The 22175-nt window shown below is 41.5% G+C and overlaps 1 protein-coding gene across 7 annotated transcripts in view; it reads left to right on the forward strand.

The window, feature by feature from the left end:
* The first annotated feature begins 19449 nt into the window (after nucleotides 1-19449).
* LOC141056737 (uncharacterized) overlaps nucleotides 19450-22175 on the forward strand; it is a 347515-nt gene continuing 344789 nt past the window's right edge. For 6 of the 7 annotated variants that reach the window (XM_073553184.1, XM_073553183.1, XM_073553191.1 and 3 more), the window contains exon 1: nucleotides 19461-19527. In XM_073553184.1, the coding sequence (XP_073409285.1) occupies nucleotides 19480-19527 (48 nt within the window). In that variant the 5' untranslated portion in view covers nucleotides 19461-19479. Of the gene's footprint in view, nucleotides 19528-22175 lie in introns of all 7 variants that reach the window. The other variant, XM_073553185.1, reaches the window with a different exon arrangement.

Consider the following 22175-nt stretch of genomic DNA (forward strand, 5'->3'; position numbering starts at 1 on the left):
TCCCCATCACTAACAGGGTTAAGCGGGTTATCTGCACCTGTAAGCGACACACGCTGGACATTTCAGTGTAGCGCGCATGCAGCCCCGAACATGTAAGGGCATGACAGACCTGTTATTGATCGATCTCGCGTGCCAGAGCCTTGCGTGTCCCTCTAGTAAGCTTGACGCGTATCGCGGGGGCATGCCGGAGTCTCGTTCGTTAACGGAATTAAGCTGACAAATCGCTAGCATAACTAAAAACGGACATCCACCACCACCCACAGAATCAACAAAGCTTGCAATCTGTCAATCTTTTCTGTAGCTGGCATGGTTGAGGTTTCCCGAGTGGAGTCGAATTAAGCCGCAGGCTCCACTCCTGGTGGTGCCCTTCTGGACATTCCTTTAAGGTTCAGCTTTGCAACCATACTGCCCCCGGAAAACAAACACTTTGCCTTCATGGACGCTGTTCGGAGGTTCATGGGAATAACGCCGCCCGATCGGCAGTTGGCCTAATTTATAGTGGAAAGTCCGACGGTATATGATCGTCTTCGATTTCAGATTTTTACTGTTTTTTGGTATTTTACATTTTTATTACAGCCTTTCTTGACTTCATAAGGGAATGACATGCTTATATCTGTGTCTCCTCCTCGTCCTTTTACGCCTCCACCTCTTTTCTATATGTAGTTGCCGTTTTCCATATGTTATTTTTGTATTCTGAGCATTTTGTCTGCTTTGGGACACCTTTAAAGGTGTTTTGTAATTGTTTTCTATGTGTTTGTATGTGTTTGCCTGCCATTGTTTTCAGTGGTGTTCGACGTTGTTTGTCGAACGTTCGACAAACATTCGACGAACTTGCCTCATGTTCGACGAACCAAAACGAACTGGAACACTAGCTTGGTGGCTCAACACTACTCCTGAATATATAGACGTACATTTGTAATGTTTAAACTATGCTATATATACCTGGTATCTGGTGATACTGTACCCTTTCTGCCAGGAAGTCCTCCTCCACCCACCACTCTAAGTGCATCATTGACACCTGGAACATTGTCCCACATGTGTGATTATTTCTTGCAGATCTTCTTGTTATATTGTGGTGTGATCCATCCTGAGCGTGTGACAGTCTGTGGGTTACTCCTGCAATTTAGATGTACATTTAAAAATTACCCCAACACTAGTGTATACAGCTCTACACTTGTGATACATTACCAATTTACTGCTTTTTATATTCTGGTCTAATCCAAACTGACCAAGTGAGAGTTATTTTCTGACTGTGGAAATAAATACTGAGATTGACAACAATGACCCCTACACTGTGTACAGCTGTACTCTTCAGATCATTACCATTCTATGGCTTTTTATATTGTGTTGTAATTAGTGTTGAGCGATACCTTCCGATATCGGGAAATATCGGATCGGATTGAATCGGACCGATACCCCAAAAATATCGGATATCGCCGATTCCGATACCGGAAACCAATGCAAGTCAATGGGACACAAATATCGGAATGAAAATAAACCCTTACTTTCCTTGTAGGTTAATTCTACATGAAGGAAAACATCTAAGAATAATGTAGAATGTATTGGGGGAGGTGGAGGAGACATTAAAGGGATAGAGGTTTAGCCCAATCAAATGGAATAACAGGAATTAATTTTTTTTAAGACGTTCGGAGTTACAAAGATATTGACTATGTTAAGCTTTTTTATATTTTGTCAGATATTTATGTTTCACTACTTCCATGCTCTTCACCTTCTTTTTTACTTCACCCACACTTTCTCCTTCATCATCCTCAGCAGCAGCATCTTTTTCATCAACTACTTCTTCACCTTATTCATCTTCTTCATCTTCACCTTCTTCCTATTATTCTTTTTTTTTTACATTCTTCATATTCTTCTTATTCAACTATTATTCTTCTTCATATTCTACTTCTTCATCTTCTTCATATTCTTCTTCTTCATCATAATCTTATTTGTGACAGGCATTCCTGCAGTTGTTATCTATAAAAGTTTGAAGATTACACCTTCCGTTCTGCCTGTCACAAAAGATTTACAACAGGATTTGTCCGCGTTCAGTTTGGCCTGCAGCAGCAGGTATTTTCCAGGGGCACCACGAGGAGGAAAGGACTCACCCCCATACACTGCTTAGTCTTCTTCTGTTTATAATTTAGATAATATCTTGTACTCTGATGCTTAATGTTCTTGTGCTTTTTGTTCTGCAGCTTCTTGTTCTTCTGCTTCTTGGTCTTCTGTATCTTGTTCTTCTGTATCTTGGTGGTTGTCTTCTTGTTCTTTGTCCTTTTGGTCATCTTCTTCAGGGTCATCTTCTTGGTCTTCTTCGGGGTGGTCTTCAGGGTCGTCGTCTTCGGGTTCGTCGTCTTCTTCATGGTGGTCTTCAGGGTCGTCGTCAGGGAGATCCAGGGTGATTACCAAAAACCATTTCAAAAAGCTTGATCTTGGAAATGTAGCAGGACCATAGATATCCATGATATAGTGACAGTTAGCTAGTTGCTAGTGGTTGTAACCATGGATACCTAAAGTTCTGCAATGCCTGCACATGAGGAAAGAGACATGGCTAATCAGAAAAACTATACTACATTTCTCATATTGGGATAGGAAATTGGAGATGGGAATACCCCTTTAAGTGCTATCAACTTGGTTAACAGCTTGTGAACATGGGCAACAAGAGTCATGTTGTGGACATGTTCCTCTGCATCAAACAGCAAATCTCATTTTGAATGGCCCCCCGTAATGACTCATTGGCCCCTAATGGACTGCAGCATGTGCACTCTCCTTGAATAAAACTGTTTCATATGAGAGAGTGAGTGGTGTAGCCTAATAGTATGCACTGATGGATTGAAGCATTCACATTGCATAAAAATTGCTGGAACATTGTGGGAAAGGCACCGGTCAGAAGCTGAGTATACAGTGGGTTCAGAAAGTATTCAGACCCCTTTAAATTTTTCACTCTTTGTTTCATTGCAGCCATTTGGTAACTTCAAAAAAGTTCATTTTTTCTAATTAATGTACACTATGCACCCCATCTTGACTGGAAGAAAAACAGAAATGTAGAAATTTTTGCAAATGTATTAAAAAAAGAAAAACTGAAATATCACATGGTCATAAGTATTCAGACCCTTTGCTCAGACATTCATATTTAAGTCACATGATGTCTATTATGAACCTCCTTGAGATGGTTCTACTCCTTCATTGGAGTCCAGCTGTGTTTAATTAAACTGATAGGACTTGATTTGCAAAGGCAAACACCTGTCTATAAAAGACCTCACAGCTCACAGTGCATGTCAGACCAAATGAGAATCATGAGGTCAAAGGAACTGGCCAAGGAGCTCAGAGACAGAATTGTGGTAAGGCACAGATCTAACCAAGGTCACAAAATAATTTCTGCAGTACTCATGGTTCCGAAGAGCACAATGGCCTCCATAATCCTTAAATGGAGCAAGTTGGGGACCACCAGAAGTCTTCCTAGTCCTGGCCGTCCAGCCAAACTGAGCAATTGTGGGAGAAGAGCCTTGGTGAGAGAGGTAAAGAAGAACCCCAAAATCACTGCGACTGAGCTCCAGAGTTGCAGTAGGGAGATGGGAGAAAGTTCTACAAAGTTAACTATCACTGCAGCCCTCCGCCAGTCGGGCCTTTATGGCAGAGTGACCCGACGGAAGCCTCTCCTCAGTGCCAGGCATATGAAAGCCTGCATAGAGTTTGCTAAAAAAACACATGAAGGACTCCCAGACTATGAGAAATAATATTCTCTGGTCTGATGAGACGAAGATAGAACTTTTTGGTGATAATTCTAAGTGGAATGTGTGGAGAAAACAGGCACTGCTCATTACCTTCCCAATACAATCCCAACAGTGAAACATGGTGGTGGTAGCATCATGCTATGGGGGTGTTTTTCAGCTGCAGGGACAAGACAACTGGCTGCAATTGAAGGAAACATGAATGTGGCCAAGTACAGAGATATCATGGATGAAAACCTCTTCTAGAGTGCCCTGGACCTCAGACTTGGCTGAAGGTTCACCTTCCAACGAGACAATGACCCTAAGCACACAGCTAAAATAACAAAGGGATGGCTTCAGAACAACTCTGTGACCATTCTTGACTGACCCAGCCAGAGCCCTGATCTAAACCCAATTGAGCATCTCTGGAAACTTTTTGTATCATTCCCAAAAAGACTCAAGGCTGTACTAGCTCTAAAGGATGCTTCTACTCAATACAGAGCAAAGGGTCTGAATACTTATGTCCATGTGATATTTCAGTTTTTATTTTTTAATAAATTAGCAAAAATTTCTGTTTTTTTCAGTCAAGATGGGGCACAGAGTGTACATTAATGAGAAAAAAATGAACTTTTTTGAATTTACCAAATGGCTTCAATGAAACAAAGAGTGAAAAATGTAAAGGGGTCTGAATACTTTCCATACCCTCTGTATAATGTTTTTATTTTAAATAGGGCACTGTTGCATTGTTAAAGTAGTGGACAAACTCTTTAAGGTGATTAAACAACATGTTTATTGGGTTCAGATGAACACTTTATGATGGACATCTAAAAATATTCTTTTTGTTCCTAGATGAAGCCTCTTCATGGTGTAGTATATTCTGATAAACTTACTGGTAGCACAGTGTCATCTCTGTGTCAAAATATTTTAAACTTTTCTTTAGTTCTTCATAGGATAATAGTATTGTAAAGTTATAGAAACTTCACTGGCTTTTCCACGTGGATAATGTCACCACCATTCATTATTATTGACCAGCGCTGCCTTGAACCAACAGTGCATGAATGAATGATTTGGTTTTGATGGCATTTGGTTGGTTTCCTTTTGTGTGAAAACTGTATATGAGCTTCCTAGCGGAGTTAAATTATTATGATAGTTTAACTGCTTAGTTTCTCCTTCACGACATGAAGGAGAAACTACCAGAAATTCTCCATAAAGTTAATAGAACGGGTGTCAGTAGAAGAGAATTGCTCACATACTCAGTTTGTCAGGACATTCATAGTTTTTTCTTCTTTGAAAGGACCTTTTTCAGATCATTCATCTTACTTTGCATTGAACAGTCTTTCAAAGTATCATGTGATGTGTCTTTGAATTAGTAAGTAACATCAGAAAGACAGTTTGTCTTTGGGTTTTCTATATGGAAATTACATATGAGTTTGTCCATGACACCCTCGATATCTATGGTATACTGTATTTTCAGCTATGTGTTTTGCATTTTGTTAAGATGCTCAGTATAATACCGAAGGGTGGGACTGACCAGTACTAGAGGCTACTCCAGGGGAATTAGACTCAGAAGCAATAGTGAGGCCAATAGTTCTTTTAGAAGAAACTACGACCTGATCCCACTAGGATCTGCAATTTTTTTTTCTGCTAGGCTCAAGGTAACCCTGTTTCAAGGCTGAATGTATTATTTTAATATATTGGTTGTTTCTAGCTGTATTCTCATATGCTGTGACAACCTTCAAATGATGATGAATGCATTAGAGTCACGACAATAATTTTCAGATTTTCACAATTCCCTAAAGAAGGCCTTTTACCAAATAAGAATAAAACATTTTTGTTTTTTTCCTATTTCGCCTCTCTGTTGCCGAGATATTAACGAGCCAAGTGTTAGACACTTAATGTGTTAACTTTAGTGTTAAGGCCAAGTGGGTGTCTTTACTGGAGGTGTGTACTTCTCCCTGTATGAGTTGCTATCTGATGACAAACACTTGGATTTAACAAAAAGTGAACTCATTAGGTGCCAAATACTTTGATCACCAATAACTACAAAAAGGAGAAGAGAAATAAAAAAAAAACAAAACAAAAACAAGGAACAAAAACGCTTTATTCTGCTCTGCAACCACTATTACATCTTTTGTCAAGCTCAACATGGAAAATGTTGTGAAAGGTCCGCTTTAATTACATGACCCTCTTTTTCACTAAATCCATAATTTTATTACCAACATTTCACATTCTCAACACTTCATGGTTAGGATTTTACAATTTTATCCTTTTATGATTATATGATATTTTTTACAAACTGTCATTTCATGACTGTATTGCCAAACAGGTCATCAGCAAATGGTGAAAATTTCACAATATTCAACAGTTTACACATATTCTTTTAGAACATTTTATGACCATTGTAACAAAATATATATAATATTATGACCATAGAAACACAATCTCTATCAATTTTCTATTTTTGAACAAGCAATTGTGGGGGGGACCAGGGCTGTAGCCGTGGCTCTCAATAGGGGTGTTTTTGCACTCTCACCCTCCGTCACATACACACAATGTCCCAGTGGTAGCGTACCTTTTTGTCCGCTGTCCTGTCTGTCTGGATCCTATCTGGTCCACTGAGGGTCTTTTCTTCGGGTTCTACACAAATAGAGACAGTCAGATTCCAACCTATAACAAACAATTTCACTCAGTTCCTTTCTCAGCCCGTCCAGTTCACATTTAGGTACAGCACAAGTTACTTCACAAAAAGACATGACATTTTCTGTCCCTGTGCTGTCCCTCACGTCTTCAGGAATATCGCAGAGTTGCACCGTTGTCACCGGTACCGCAGCATTCTGTCTGATCAGTCTATCTTTAGGAGTTCCCGGTCCATTTTGCCCTGGATACGCAGGCGTCTTCCTATGTAGCTGACCGACATATGACAAAACTGCCCTGTATTCCTTTGCTTCACCAGCAATCGTTACTCCTAGGTCCTGGATGAGCTGGGCTCCTTTATGTAAAGAAATTTTACGTGGCTCAACTGCCCTGTCCGGGCTCCCGAGCCCTACTCACTGAAAACAGGAAAACCTTCTAGCTTACCCCAGTTGGCCCCTCCTAGATTAGCCATATCTCATCCTAAGCTTATTGTTATTGCTACAATGCCTCCCTCTAGTGGGCTAAGTCTATCACTACACTTTCCCTTCCCGCTAATACAATATACACACGTGGTCAAAATTGTTGGTACCCCTCGTTTAATGGCAGAAAAACCCACACTCGTGACAGAAATAAATTGAATCTGACAAAAGTAATAATAAATCAAAAATCTATGAAAATGAACAAATGAAAGTCAGACATTGCTTTTCAACCATGCTTACACAGAATTTTAAAAAAATGAAACTCATGAAATAGGCCTGGACAGCAATGATGGTACCCCTGAAAATAATGTGACAAAAGGGACATGTTAGATCAAGATGTGTCCGCTAATTAGCATCACAGGTGTCTACAATCTTGGAATCAGTGAGTGGGCCTGTATAGAGGGCTACAGATAATCACTGTGCTGTTTGGTGACATGGTTTGTATCACACTCAACATGGACCTGAGGAAGCGAAGAAAAGAGTTGTCTCAGGAGATTAGAAAGAAAATTATAGACAAACATGTTAAAGGTAAAAGTTATAAGACCATCTTCAAGCAGCTTGATGTTCCTGTGACTACAGTTGCACATATTATTCAGAAATGTAAGCTCCATGGGACTGTAACCAACCTCCCTGGAAGTGGCCGCAGGAGTAAAATTGATGACAAATCAAAGAGACGGATAATACGAATGGTAACAAAAGAGCCCACAAAAACTTCTAAACAGGTTAAAGATGAACTTCAAGCTCAAGGAACATCAGTGTCAGATCGCACCATCCATCCCTGTATGAGCCAAAGAGGACTTCATGGGAGACAACCAAGGAGGACACCATTGTTGAAAAAATAATAAAAAAGCCAGAATGGAATTTGCCAAACTACACGTTGACAAGCCACAAAGCTTCTGGGAGAATGTCCTATGGACAGATGAGACAAAAATGGAACTTTTTGGCAAGGCACATCAGCTCTATGTTCACAGATGAAAAAATGAAGCATATCAAGATAAGGACACTGTCCCTACTGTGAAACATGGAGGAGGCTCTGTTATGTTCTGGGCCTGCTTTGCTGCATCTGGCACGTGGTGTCTAGTATCTGTGCAGGATACAATGAAATCTCAAGACTATCAAGGGATTCTAGAGAAATGTGCTGCCCAGTGTCAGAAAGCTTGTTCTCAGTCACAGGTCATGGGTCTTGCAACAGGATAATGACCCAAAACACACTGCTGAAAACACCCAAGAATGGCTAAGAGGAAAACACTGAACTATTCTAAAGTGGCCTTCTATGAGCCCTGACCTAAATCCTATTGAGTATCTTTGGAAAGAGCTGAAGCATGTCATCTGGAAAAGGCAACCTTCAAACACGAGACAACTGGAGCAGTTTGCTCTTGAGGAGTGGGCCAAAAAACCTGTTGAGAGGAGCAGAAGTCTGATTAACAGTTAAAGGAATCGTTTGATTGCAGTGATTGCCTCAAAAGGTTGTCTCATGCTTGGACTTGTAGTCCTTCCTGTGTTCTCTGCCTTGTCTGCTTTGCCATGTCTTGCCTTTGCTATGCTTTGCCTTGTGGTCCTTCCTATGTTCTCTGTCTTTGCTTGTTCTTCCTTGCTCTTACCTATGGTGCTCTGTAGTGCCTCCTGGCACACGCACCATTTCTCTCCTTTTACATATGGTGCTCTGTTGTGCCTCCTGGCACATGCACCATTCCTTCTCTCTTACCTTTTGTGCTCTCTGGCACATTCCAGGGCTAGTCTCAAGGTCTCTCCCTTGATCTGGCTCTGGGCTTCGGCCTACGCTCCGCTGCTAGCTCTGTTCTCACTCTGACCTGACTCTGTGTTTCTGCCTACGTTCTGCTCCTTGCTCTGTACCTTGTCTTACCTTGTTTCTCGCCTTGCCTTGTTTCTTGTGTTGCCTTACCTTGTTTCTTTGTGTGCTCTTTGCATGCGCCTGGCCTTCCTAGCCTCCTGTTTGTGCCTCAGCCGTACCAGCCCTAGCCGTACCCGCCTGCTTGTGCCTCAGCTGCGCTTGTCGGCCAGTGACAGCTGTGTCGCCTGTTATGCCCCAGCCGGGTTCGCTGGAGTCTTGCCCGCCTGTCCGTGCTGCAGCCCGACCAGCTAACCAGTGCCCCAGCCATGCTCTCTGTGCTTCCTTGCACCCACGCTGTCTCTGCACTGTTTTTGCGTGCTCCTCTATTGGCACGCGCAGGCCCTCGCCTGCCCCGTGGCATACCTCCCCATGCTTTTGTAAAAGTACGCGCAGGTCTTGCCATGTACCCTGCCGTGCCCTCTAGCATGCACAGGTCCTAGCCTATACCCTGGCGTGTCCCTCTGCACACGCAGGACTCTGCTTTTAACCCTGACCCTGCCATGCCCCTCTGCACGCGCAGAACTCTGCCTTGAACCCTGACCCTGGCGTGCCCCTCTACACGCGCAGGACTCTGCCTTGAACCTTGACCCTGGCATGTCCCTCGGCACGCGCAGGACCTTGCCTTGGACTTTGAACCCTGGCATGTCTCTACACACGCACTCTTACTCGTATGTTGAACGCTGAACCTGGCATGTCCCCTACACACGCACCTTGCACTGGACCCTGGTGTGCCCCTAGCACGCACCCTGCCTGGAATTTTGCCTTGGACCTCGTCGTGTTCCCTAAACACGCACCATGTCTGGAGATCTGTCGTGCCTCCTTGCCTGTACCCTGGTTTGCCTGCTGGATACCCGGAACCTGCCATCACTGCCAGAGATCGTAAGTATGAAGACTGCGGCCTGATGTCCGGAGCTGGTATCCGCAGCCTGATGCCCTGATCCTTGCCAGCTGTCTGGAGTCCGATGCCATCGTGTCCCTGCCGGTAACCGGGCTTACCTTCTGGCACGTACCATGCCATGGACCTTGGCGTGCCACACATGCACCTTGCTGTTTTGCCTGTTATCATGTTTTGCACTTAATGTTATCCTGAATTTGCCTTAATGAAGATACCTTGAATTCACGTATTGTCTTGTCTTGTTTCCTGCACGTCCTTTGTCGTCAGACACTCATACTTAGTGTCTACCTGAGCCGGCCGTCTGGTTCCAGCAGTCGTGGTGGCTCACCCCCTTGGTCTTGCCCTTGACACTCCCTGTATAGGGGGTGGTTCCTCACAAGGTCAGCTCGCCCTAGGTGGGTGGGTGCCACGAGCCAGAGGGTCCAATCTAAAGAAATCGACTCAGCGTAAGCTGACCTCGTCACAGGTTGTGTAACAAAATATAAAGTTAAGGGTATCATAATTTCTGTCCAAGCCTATTTCATGAGTTTTTTTTTTTTTAATTCTGTGGAAGCATGGTTGAAAAACAATGTGTGATTTTCATTTGTCATTTTCATAGATTTTTGATTTATTATTACTTTTGTCAGATTCAAGTTATTTCTGCCACTATTGTGAGTTTTTCTGTAATTAATCGAGGGGTACCAACAATTTTGACCATGTGTGTACATTTATATGCATTGCACTACAAAACAGCACATATAGCAGACCAGCTGACAGGGACATACAAACACAGACAAGGGAGAGTGGGCACAGCTGGTCCCTACGCCCACCTTACACAATCACAATTTTAATTGTTCTACACTGTAGTATCAAATTCTCCATAATTTTATGACTATATTATAACAATATCTGACATTTTTGCTCAAATTTATGTTTATTGATTTTCAAATAAAGGACAGTTAAAGCAATAAGGAAAGTATATGAAAAATACAGAGAGAATAATAATTTGTTACACCGAGGCTGCACCTCACATTATACTGTTTTTCTTGCCCCAAGTTGAGACAAGAAAAACTTTCAGAGCTCAATCTTTGAATTTAAAGCTTCTCCATTCAATAATTATTCTTCTGCGATATCATAATTTTACTGAATGTCGCATATCCTTAACATTTCTGTAATTTCACACTCATTAATATTGTCTGACAATCTTTTCTGAATCCACAACTATGAATCCCAAAATTCACTGTCATCACAAAATCACATCAGTTCTCACTGTACTACAACAGACTCAATTTTTTTTATAGAAATGTTTTTTACAATCTTTATAAGTTATGACTATATTATTGCCATCCCGTTATTTTATAGTCCGGTTTTTCCAATTTTCGAAAATTTCATATCCATATTGGTTGGGAGCGTAAATCCAGGGGAAAGAAGCAACGCTTCAATGAAAAACCTTTCCGTAATACAGTAAATGTGTTGTTTCAGTAACAAATTTTTTTTCAACCAAACGTTGCATCAATTTTATTAAATAGAATCTGTCAGCAGATTTTTGATCTGCAATCTGAAGACAACATGAGGTAGGGGTTAAATCAGAGAATTCAACGATGTGTCACTTAGCAAGCTGTGTGCAGTTACATTGAAGGTTTTATGACTATTTATCACTAGGACATTATCACTACCAGTACTTGTGTGCATGTGGCTGCTAGTCAGACTCCGCCCCCTCCTGTAATAATCAGCTCACTGTCAATAGACTATTTATATACACAATCTGATATGTGCAGGGTTAACTTTCTGAGCTCTGCTGCATTGCTAAATCTAAAAGATTTTGTAAGGACCACTGCAACCAGTAAAGTAAGTGATACATAATTGCATTCAGGGTCTCTTTCTGTACATCACGCTGCTCTCTGATGAGACAGAAAAAAACTGCTGAGTCTGACGGGTTCTCTTTAAAGAAGGCTTTTTGACGGAAGTGCTGTCTCTGTCGTATGGAATTGTAGATTATGGACTATCGGTCCTGGTTTTGTTGTAGCTTGTAATGATGAGTGAGTATACTCGTTAATCGAGATTTTCCGAGCATGATCAGGTGATCTCCAAGTATTTGGATATGCTCAGAGATATAGTTTCTGTCGCCGTAGCTGCATGATTAGCCTGAATACATGTGGGGATTCCCTAACAAACAGGCAATCCCCACATGTATTCAGGCTGTCCAGCAGCCGCAAATCATGCAGCTGAGGTGACAGAAACTAAATCTCCGAGCGCGCCAAAATACTCAGAGATCACCTGAGCATGCTTGGGAAATCTCGAGTAACGAGTATATTCTCTCATCACTAGCGGCTTGCACAAGTATTCCCAGTTTTGTCTTTCAATGTTGCTACCTCTACTAGTTTCTTTTTGAAGTTCCTTTCCCAATTCTACAAATGTTTTTCTATGATTTTGATCCAAAGTTACAATCCCATACCTAGAAGATAAACTTTACAAATAAACCATTCCTAGAAAAACACGTCACTTCATTTTATCAGAACTGAATCCCCCATTGTGCCTTAATTCAAACAGCAGAAACAGGTCCACATTATAAGTTTACCCTTTAACACTGACTGAAAGTCCAATATCCTCCCCAACTATTACATCTGGGTTTCTATTTGGCTAATATCTGTATGTGATTCACAGCAGCTATTGACTTCCTCCAGCCCTAAATAAGCAATATTTGGATTTAAGAATCCCAGTGCAAGAAATGGAAAGAAGCAAAGGGTGGAAAAGCAATAGAACAGCAGACACCTCATTAGAGATATTAGAAGACTTTCATGAGGTTTGTTGTAAGACAATCCCTTTAGAATTTACAGATCTGAGGTTCCTGGTGAAAACAAGGCTGGATCAGTAACAAGACTAATATCTTATAGGAGCTGTGTACAAACTTAATCAGCCACGGTAAACTGCTTAGTGCCAGCAGAGTGTATTGACACAGAATACAATCAAGGAGGAATAGAATTGAATATAGCAACACTCCCTGGCTGTTAACAGCTCTCTGCTCTGGTTATATTGCATGATTAGTATTGATCCGTGGGGAATAAGAAAAACAGCCTCTCTTGTTCCCAGATCAAAAGCAAGATGTACACTTTTATCCGCTGCCTTCACTCTTTATTAAGACGCCAGTGTTGGTGGTGGATTTAACTGCACAGACTGTGTTTATTTATCGCTCTTGTTTATACTCCCAGAGGGAATACAAAGCAAATCCGCAATCCATATAATGACTGATCCTGGCCACATCATAACCAGTATTGAATGGGAGTGTTCACTATTTATCTGGCCTGAGAGTTTGTCTATGAGTAGATGGTGCTGATTAATGCTCAAGTGCAGGTATTGTTCTTCTCCTTTGTGAAAGGTGGCTAAAAAAAACTAGGTTTAAGGCTTCTTTTACACTTACCAGGTTTTTGCTGGCCGTTTTTGCGGGCCGTTTTTGCAGCCCCACTAGATTTCTAATGGGGCTTTGTGCAGTGGATGATTTCGCAAACTCCCCTCTCCTGCTCTCTGACCACAACCTTCTTTCATTCTCTATCAAGAACTGCCAGGCCGCTCAGGTAACCACCATTGTCCATACTTATAGAAACATACAGGCCACTAACACCCAGAAGCTTATGAAGAACTTGCAGTCTTCATTGGCCCCTATCTCCTCCCTCTCATGTCCTGATTCTGCATTGAAGCATTACAATGAAACACTTCAAAGTGCCCTGGATGAATTTGCACCCGCTATAAATAAAACACCACAACACAGACGGCGACAACCCTGGCACACCCTGCAAACATGTTTCCTGCAGCGGTGCTCCAGGTGTGCCAAACGTCTGTGGAGAAAATCCAATCTACACAAAGATTTCATACATTATAAGTTTATGCTTAGAAAATACAACACTGCCCTTCACCTCTCCAAGCAAACTAATTCAACACCCTCATCACCTCACTGTCCAATAACTCTAAACATCTCTTTGACACTTTTTATTCCCTGCTCAACCCAAGAGTGCAGGCCCCAACCACAGAGCTTCGAGCTGACGATCTGGCCAATTACTTCAAAGAAAAAATATACCATATCAAACAGGAAATTATCTCCCAATCACCTCATACCATGCACTGTCCTCCCTCCCCCCACTGCATCGAGCTCACTCTCTGATTTTGAACCAGTCACAGAAGAATAAGTAAGCAGACTCCTTGCATCTTCTCGCCCAACCACTTGCACCAGTGACCCATTTCCGTCACATCTCCTCCAGTCCCTTTCTCCTGCTGTCACCACTCACCTAACTAAAATATGTAACCTCTCTCTCTCTTCTAGTATCTTTCCCTCCTCATTTAAGCATGCCATCATACATCCTTTACTTAAAAAACCATTCCTCGACCAAAACTGTGCCGCTAACTATAGACCTGTCTCTAATCTTCCCTTCATCTCTAAACACCTGGAATGACTGGTCCACTCCCGTCTGATCCACTATCTCTCTGATAACTCTCTTTTGACCCTCTCCAATCTGGTTCCCACTCTTTACACTCTACTGAAACTGCCCTCACTAAAGTCTCTAATAATCTACTAACAGCTAAATCTAATGGTCACTACTCCATGCTAATTCTCTTGGATCTCTCTGCAGCATTCGACACAGTGGATCATCCGCTCCATCGGCATCAAGGACACCATTCTCCCCTGGTTTTCCTCCTATCTTTCTGACCGCTCCTTTACTTACATCTTCCACTTACTGTTTGGGTTCCTCAAGGATTGGTTCTAGGTCCCCTTCTCTTCTCTTTGTATACTGCCCCTATTGGTCAAGCAATCAGTAGATTTGGTTTCCAGTACCATCTCTATGCTGATGACACCCAATTATACGCTTCCTCTCTTGACATCATGCCTGCCTTTTTAGGAAACACCAGCGATTGTCTAAACAATGTGTCTAACATCATGTCCTCACTATATCTGAAACTGAACCTGTCAAAGACTGAACTCCTTGTGTTTCCTCCCTCTACTAATGTACTTATACCCGACACTGCCATTTCTGTGTGTGGTTTCACTATTACTCCCCAGCAACATGCCCGCTGTCTTGGGGTCATACTTGACTCCGAGCTTTCCTTTGCCCTCCACATCCGATCACTGGCTCACTCTTGTTATCTGCACCTCAAAAACATTTCTAGAATTCGACCTTTTCTTACTTTTGACTGCGCAAAAATTCTTACTGTTTCTCTTATTCATTCTCGTCTGGACTATTGTAACTCTCTTCTATTCGGTCTCCCTCTTACCAAACTTCCCCCCTCTAGTCTGTCTTGAATACTGCAGCCAGGATCATATTCCTCGCCAATCATTACACCGATGCCTCTACCTTGTGCCAGTCATTACACTGGCTACCCATCCACTCCAGAATCCAGTACAAACTTATTACCCTCACCCACAAACCTCTCCTTGGCTCAGCACCACCCTACATCTCCTCCCTCGTTTTAGTCTACCACTAAGTTTTACCATAACCAGGTTCCCCGTATCATGTTCCCACATGCTTTATGCATCTATCAGCCCTCTGTTTCTGTACTGTTATACACTTAACATTATGGCTGGTCCAGACAATCAGAGCAATTGTTACCACCCACCTTTCGTGTCTACCTTTTTTCCTCATAGATTGTAAGCTTGCGAGCAGGGCCCTCATTCCTCTTGGTATCTGTTATGACCTATGAATTTACTGTTATGCTGTAGCGTTTATCATCTGTACAAGTCCCCTCTGAAATGTAAAGTGCTGAGGAATATGTCGGCGCTATAGAAATAAAATAATAATAATAATTATTATTATTATTATTCTATGAGACCGCACAAAAGGACCGGAAAAATACATCAGAGCGCTGTGCGCTGTATGGCCGTGAGGGCCATATATACGGCCGTGAAAAAATATCAAGCTTGCTCGATATTTTTCACGGCGTATGGACACAGCTGCAATACATTTCAATGGCACCGCAAAAATAACAGTAGCTTGTTTTTGCGGTACATCGCATTTGCAGATCATGGTATTTTCCCCAAAAAATTGCTAAAACAGGGAAAAACGACGATCCGACAAGGTTTTTTGCGATCCTTTTTTGTGGGAGATCGCAAAAATCATGGCAATACGGCCCGCAAAAACGGTCCATAAAAAACCCGGTAAGTGTAAAAGAAGCCTAACACATAAGAGGTGATTAACGGTGATTGGAAGATAATTTCTATGCTGTATTTTCCCAGTCATATTATATCTGTATTTATCATTTGTTTCTATATTTAAACAGCTGTTTACTTATTTGAACATTTACCTGCAGTCCTATGTAAACCAGTAATAACTCAATGGAAGGTCTCATTCATATGTCGTGTTTAAACATGAACGTGAAAATAATGGTCCCGGTGTCATCGGTGTTTTGGATCAGTCTGTCATCCATGTGTCCGTTTTTCCATTGGTATTTTTCACGGATGGATAAAGAAATAAATTTCAAAACTTCTCCTATACTTTGCAATGTTAAACACATCAGCATAGAGATGGCACGCTGATGCCATCCGTGTGCTGTATGGTTTTTTCCACTGACTCGTAAACTTGTATTGGTCCTTGTCATCTATGATATCGAAAAAAAAACGGACATTTTTTCCCTGTGTTTTGCATGAACACTCGGTTCGTATCTGTGCAAAAGTGAATAGAACAGCATGGGCAGCATGGTAGCTCAGTGGTTAGCTCTAGTGATGAGCGAACGTGTTCGGAAAGCGTGTTATCAGAGCATGTTCTGGTGTTATCCAAATATCTTGGGCATCCTCGAATAATATATTCGAGTCCCTGCGGTTGCATGTCTTGCAGAGAGCGACAGGCGTAACACATGCGGAGATTGCCAAACAAAAAGGTCATTCCCTGCAAGTGTGTTGGCTGTCTAGCACCACCTTCTCTCAGAGAGAGAGAAGAGTCTGTGAGTACAAGCTCATGATGACCTTTGACACTCTCAATGCTAGAATGAATGTGTCGCATGGATTTATGTCTTTTTACATCAATTAAGGAATTTGCTCCTAAGACCTTGTGGGAGCATCACAACACATTAGGAGACCCCAATTAGAGGACAATAAAACATCCAGACTCCTAATCTATGAACTGGTCCAATATTTATATTTGTGTTTCTCCCTCTCCCACAATGATAGTTCTGCTTCATGTTACTTGTCTTATCTATTACATTTTTTCTGTGCTATGTTGTGCGTAAATATGTGAATCTTCAGATTTTGTATTAGTTTAGCCTGATGAAGAGACCTGAGTAGTCTCGAAAGCATGCAATATTTTACCATCTTTTCAGTTAGCCATTAAAAGGTATCAACCACTGAGGACTCTCAATTCTGAATATTTTTCTATCTACTGGCTAACACGGTACAAAGATATACAGCTTTCCTGTTCCACCACATAACACGCCATGGTTTGCGTATTACATTGAAATAACATTCAAAAACATCATTGGACAGTAAGCAGTTGCACAGAGATATTACAGCTGCAGGCGACGGAAGCCGGCAGACAGAAAGAGCTTGACTTTCCATAGAGAAGGCAAAGATGGTTTATTACCATTTATGCTTTCCTGTTCTCTGTATACAGAGTTTTGAAGTAGCACTGTGTATTCAAATTAGGAAGCTTCCAGCATTTCCTTTTCTGCTTCCAGTGATTCTGTGACTGCAAGGTGTCAGAAGGGAGCAGCTCTAGCTCTAGATTGCTGCCAAGGCGTTCAATTTGCCCTGTAAAGAGGGACTAATATGCCAGCCCCATTTACAGGGCAAATCAGGTATAAAAATGTATTTAAAGGTTGCAATGTCCCCCAAAGGTCTTTTATGACCTTATAGCGGGTTCAATGTGTTAAATAAATTAAAAAAACAAGCAAATAGATAAATCTAGAAGTCAGTCCAAATTTTTGTTTTTAACCCTGAACCCCATAAAAAAAAAACACACGACCAATTTATGAATATCAATACGAAGGAAAATAATCTGCACTGCAGCACGAGGGCACTGCCTACCCCCTCATAGGGTTCACCGATGCTTTAAGCTCATATGCCCTAACATATAGGTGCTCAATCCCAGAAAAGAACATCACCAAAGTCTGCGCTTCATGATTTTCCCAGGTGTATACTTTCTACAGCTGTATGTCAAGTTCATAATACTAACTAATTTGGATGATGACACGTTATCCGGCTGCGATGCTGGAATAAAGAATTGTTAGCCGCTACTAGTTTGTGGCGGGTGGACAATCTTCTCCAGGATAGTTGACCACTTTGGGCGATAACGCTTGACTAGCCTCTTTTTCAATTGAAAAAATGTGGAATTGTTTTTTTCACTTGGAAAAGATGCAAGTCCAGTCTTGAAACGTGTTGTGGAGATAAAAATCGTTCAACTCATCATGGTCCTAAGAATTCTTTATTACAGCAGGATATCGCGTTATCGCCCAAATTGGTCAACTATCCTGGAGGAGATCATCCCCCAGACACAAGCCAGCAACAGTTGATATCTTCAGGTGTTCATAGGAGTTGCGCCTGCACACAACCAGCTCAGGTGAGCACCTTCTTTTTACCTTCCTTTGCAGCTAAAAGGGTTTCACCCAATGGTCTTCTGCACTTTTGTTCCCCTACAGTTTTTGTACGAAGTTCATATCACTGTAAGACCAAAGGCTATTTCTCATTGATTTGCAGATGTAACTACTGTATGCACTTTGAATGGAACAAATTGAAAGTGGTCTCTCACTTTGTGGAAGATCTTCACTTTAGGCTGAGTTCACACGTCGCGGTTTTTTCGCGGCGGTTTTAAACGCGTGATTTTTGCCGCAAAAACGCGAAAAATAAGCATCCCATGCAATCCTATGGGATTCCGCAATGCTGTGCTAATGCTGCATTTTTTTAAAAACGCAGCATGCTCATTAATTTAGCGGAATTGCGGCGATCCCGCACCCATAGGATTGCATTGTTCCGCTTACTTCCCGCATGTGGCTGTGCCCATACTATTAGATCAGGCGGGACAACCAGTGCTAAAAAATGCATACCATGTGAACAAAGGCCACAGTTTACAGAGCCATCTGGGCCCAGCTGCACCCTGAAAAAATATATACAGTGCAAAAAACACATAGCAATATATGTGAGGTATTAGTTAATATTATGGTCACAATACGTAGGCTCACAACCTTCGTGAAAAGTTCCCACTTTTGCGAGTTCCTACTCTGTCAAGAAAAACACAAAAAAAGACTAAGATGGCTCTGTAAACTGTGGCCTGTGTTCACACGGTATGCATTTTTTAGCACTGGCTGGCCCGCCTGATCTAATAGTATGGGCGTCACTAATAGGTTCAGCCGGATGTTTTGCATTTCCTGTGTGAACACTGCCACATACAGATTACATTTTCGGTGCATAGCGTCCATGTCCTGTTTGGAGGCTGGCTGCCTCATCAGGTATTTTTGCACCTGTGCCATCTTAATGGGTCTGCTTCACCTTGGTAGTGCATTTGTTCTCTGGCCTGGGCAGGTATCTTTGCCTGCCTGATAATGGTTTTTATCTGACTAAGTCTTTTTTGGTGCTTTTCTTGATAGAGTAGGGACTTGCAAAAGTGGGGACCTTTGACAAAGGTTGCAATCTTACATATTGTGGCCATAATATTAACTAATACCTCACATATATTGCTATGTGTTTTTTGCACTGTATATTTTTACATGGTGCAGCTAGGCCCAGATGGCTCTGTAAACTGTGGCCTCTGTTCACATGGTATCCATTTTTTAGCACTGGCTGACCTGCCTGATCTAATAGTATGGAAGTCACTAATAGGTTCAGCTGGATGCTTTGCATTTTCTGTGTGAACGCTGCCACATATAGATTACGTTTTTTGTGCATTATTATATCAAGCGGCCATGTCCTGATTGGAGGCTGGCTGCCTCATCAGGTATTTTTGCACCTGTGCCATCTTAATGGGTCCGCTGCACCTTGGTAGTGCATTTGTTCTGTGGCCTGGGCAGGTAAGTATCTTTGCCTGCCTGCTAATAGTTTTTATCTGACTTAGTCTCTTTTGCTGTTTTTCTTAAACTAGGCAGCAGAATCTAAGGTTAACTTCTTACCAATGTAATGTTATGTCATATGTTGGCTCCTTGATTTTGATACTGGCTCAGGAGCAGAGCCTGCATCTTAGCCAGTGGATGATTGCTCAGTTATTCAGCCATCATCTGTCTCTGATGGCCAAAAAGATGCACTATAGAACACACTGTGACTCCATCTGCATCATGACTGTCACTGGCCCTGTCAGCGCATATGCCTGAAACCTTAACAAAGCCACTGAACATAGGGTAAAATGCTATGTGAACATAGGCTTAGATCATAAAACAATTTGTAAATAAGACTGAGTTTCCCTCTGCTGTTCCATTTTCCTTCACTTAGCATTGTCTTAAATTCAACACCAAAGAGAGCAGCAATGGGAAGTGTGACATTGTGATTTGTCCTATAGCTTTATTTTAGAAATTGCTGTAAATTTAGATTTGTTTTTTTAGTTGCATAGTTACATAGGTTGAAAGACTCCGATCCATCAAGTTCAACCTTTCTTCACCAATTATACATTCTTCGCCACTAAATGATTTACATCAAACAATGCCATTTCTGCTGAGTAAATCACACATGCTTTTTTAAAAATATGTTATACTGTCTGCCATTACTATCTCTTGTGTTAGTCTGACTGCTGTAACTGTAAAGAACCCTTGCCTATTTAGCTGCTGGAATAGGAAAGGATTTTTTACAGTTACAGCAGACTGTATGATTTATAAGGGTAACAATTTGTGCAAGTATACCTGCAGGAATTGATTCTGTTTGGCGTTTTCACACCAAATATAGATTTGATTTCAATTTCTACTTCTTTTTTTAATATAAAATAAAAAAACAAAAATAAAAAAAATAGGCAGCACTCCAAATTAAATGTGAAAAAAGTGGATACTTTACTGATCCTCAGGTGTTTATTTACTTTTTTATATACTTTACATTTCTGAAAACATTTACACTTTGTGGTATTTTTTCCAAACCTACTTAAGGCTATGGGCCCATGTAGCGTTTTAAAACGCTCACTAAAAACCGGACTCCTTCCCAGAAATTGCGCGGTTTTTTCTGTGCGATTTCACCGCAATTATGATCGCGATTTTGCCGTGATTTTCGTGTGCGATATTCAAGCACTTTCCAAGCGATTTGAAGCATCGCTTGGAAAGTGATTGACAGGTTGGTCACACTCGTCAAACATAGTGTTTGACAAGTGTGACCAGGTTTTTACTATTGAGGCCGCCTATGCGGCATCAATAGTAAAAGATAGAATGTTAAAATGCTAAAAAAAATAAAAACATCGGTGTATATTTAGCTTCCGACGTCCCGCACTGCATTCCCGGGCCACAGCGTTCCCAGTAATGCCTTGCGAGACCTGTGATGACGTAGCCTCGCGTTGCTATAGCGATCTCGCGAGACCGGTAGAGTCACGCGAGACTACGTCATTACAGGGCTTTGCCGCAAGGCATTACTGGGAACGCTTAGGCCGGGAATGCAGCGCGGGACATCGGATGGTAAATATACCCTGATTTTTTATTTTTAATTTCTTTTTTTTACAGGGGTATGGTACCCAGGGAATGGAGGACAGTCTCCTCTCCTCCACACCGTGGGTACCAACCGCACATGAGACGCTTAACTTCCCGCATGGTGGGCATAGCCACATGCGGGAAGTAAGCGATTCTCATGCATTCCTATGGGTGCGGAATCGTGGCAATTCTTTGCGATTCCGCACAAAAGAATGATCATGCTGCGATTTTTTTCCGCGATGCGATTCCGCCGTGGAAAAAAGCGCAGCATTAGCACAGCATGTGCGGAATGCCATAGGAATGCATGGGGGGCATTCTGTACACGATTTTTAAACGTTTTCGCAGCGTTTTCGCACCAACAATTGTGGCAAAAACGCTTAAAAATCGCTATGTGGACACACAGCCTAAAACTATTACAAGGTGCTGAGGATACAGTGTTACTGTGCAATCAATATCACTTCATGGATGATGAGGTGAATAATATGAAACTTTGTTTACTTGGTATTCTAGTAGATCATAGTAAAAAAAAAACACAAGTGGGAATTTATCAAAGTCTGTGCTCCAGTTTTATGGTGCAGAGAAAAGCCACAAATTGTGGCAAATTTTATTTCTGCTTTAAAAATATGTAACTTTTATGTTTTATCTTGCTCTTTTCATCTTTGACAACTGGATAGGAAAATTTTACAGGCATGTAGGTGCGTAGCAAAATTTTGAATTAAAACTTTTGAAAAATTTGCAATAAAAATTCTCCGTTTTTATTCTATTTCTTTAAACAGAATCATTATATTCAAAAGTTTCTGGAAATAGAGCAAACACAATGCAATACTTTTATAAATGTTGTGCAAATAACGGCAACTCATCCATCAAAACTCACTTCAAGATTCTGCACATGATAAATTTCCCCTATGGTATAGGAAAACAAATTCATAGGGAGAGAAAGCAGAGCTTTTATCATTTTTTCATTCTGTTTTATTCTTTTCTTTAAAGAGCAGCAAAATAGCTGTGCAGCACCAAGGTCTCAACAGGTGGATGAATCAATAAAAAGATGAAAAGTGAATGTACCA

Source organism: Dendrobates tinctorius, unplaced genomic scaffold, assembly GCF_039654945.1.
Source record: "Dendrobates tinctorius isolate UK_male_01 unplaced genomic scaffold, ASM3965494v1 ptg000199l, whole genome shotgun sequence".
In the NCBI taxonomy this organism is placed as follows: domain Eukaryota; kingdom Metazoa; phylum Chordata; class Amphibia; order Anura; family Dendrobatidae; genus Dendrobates; species Dendrobates tinctorius.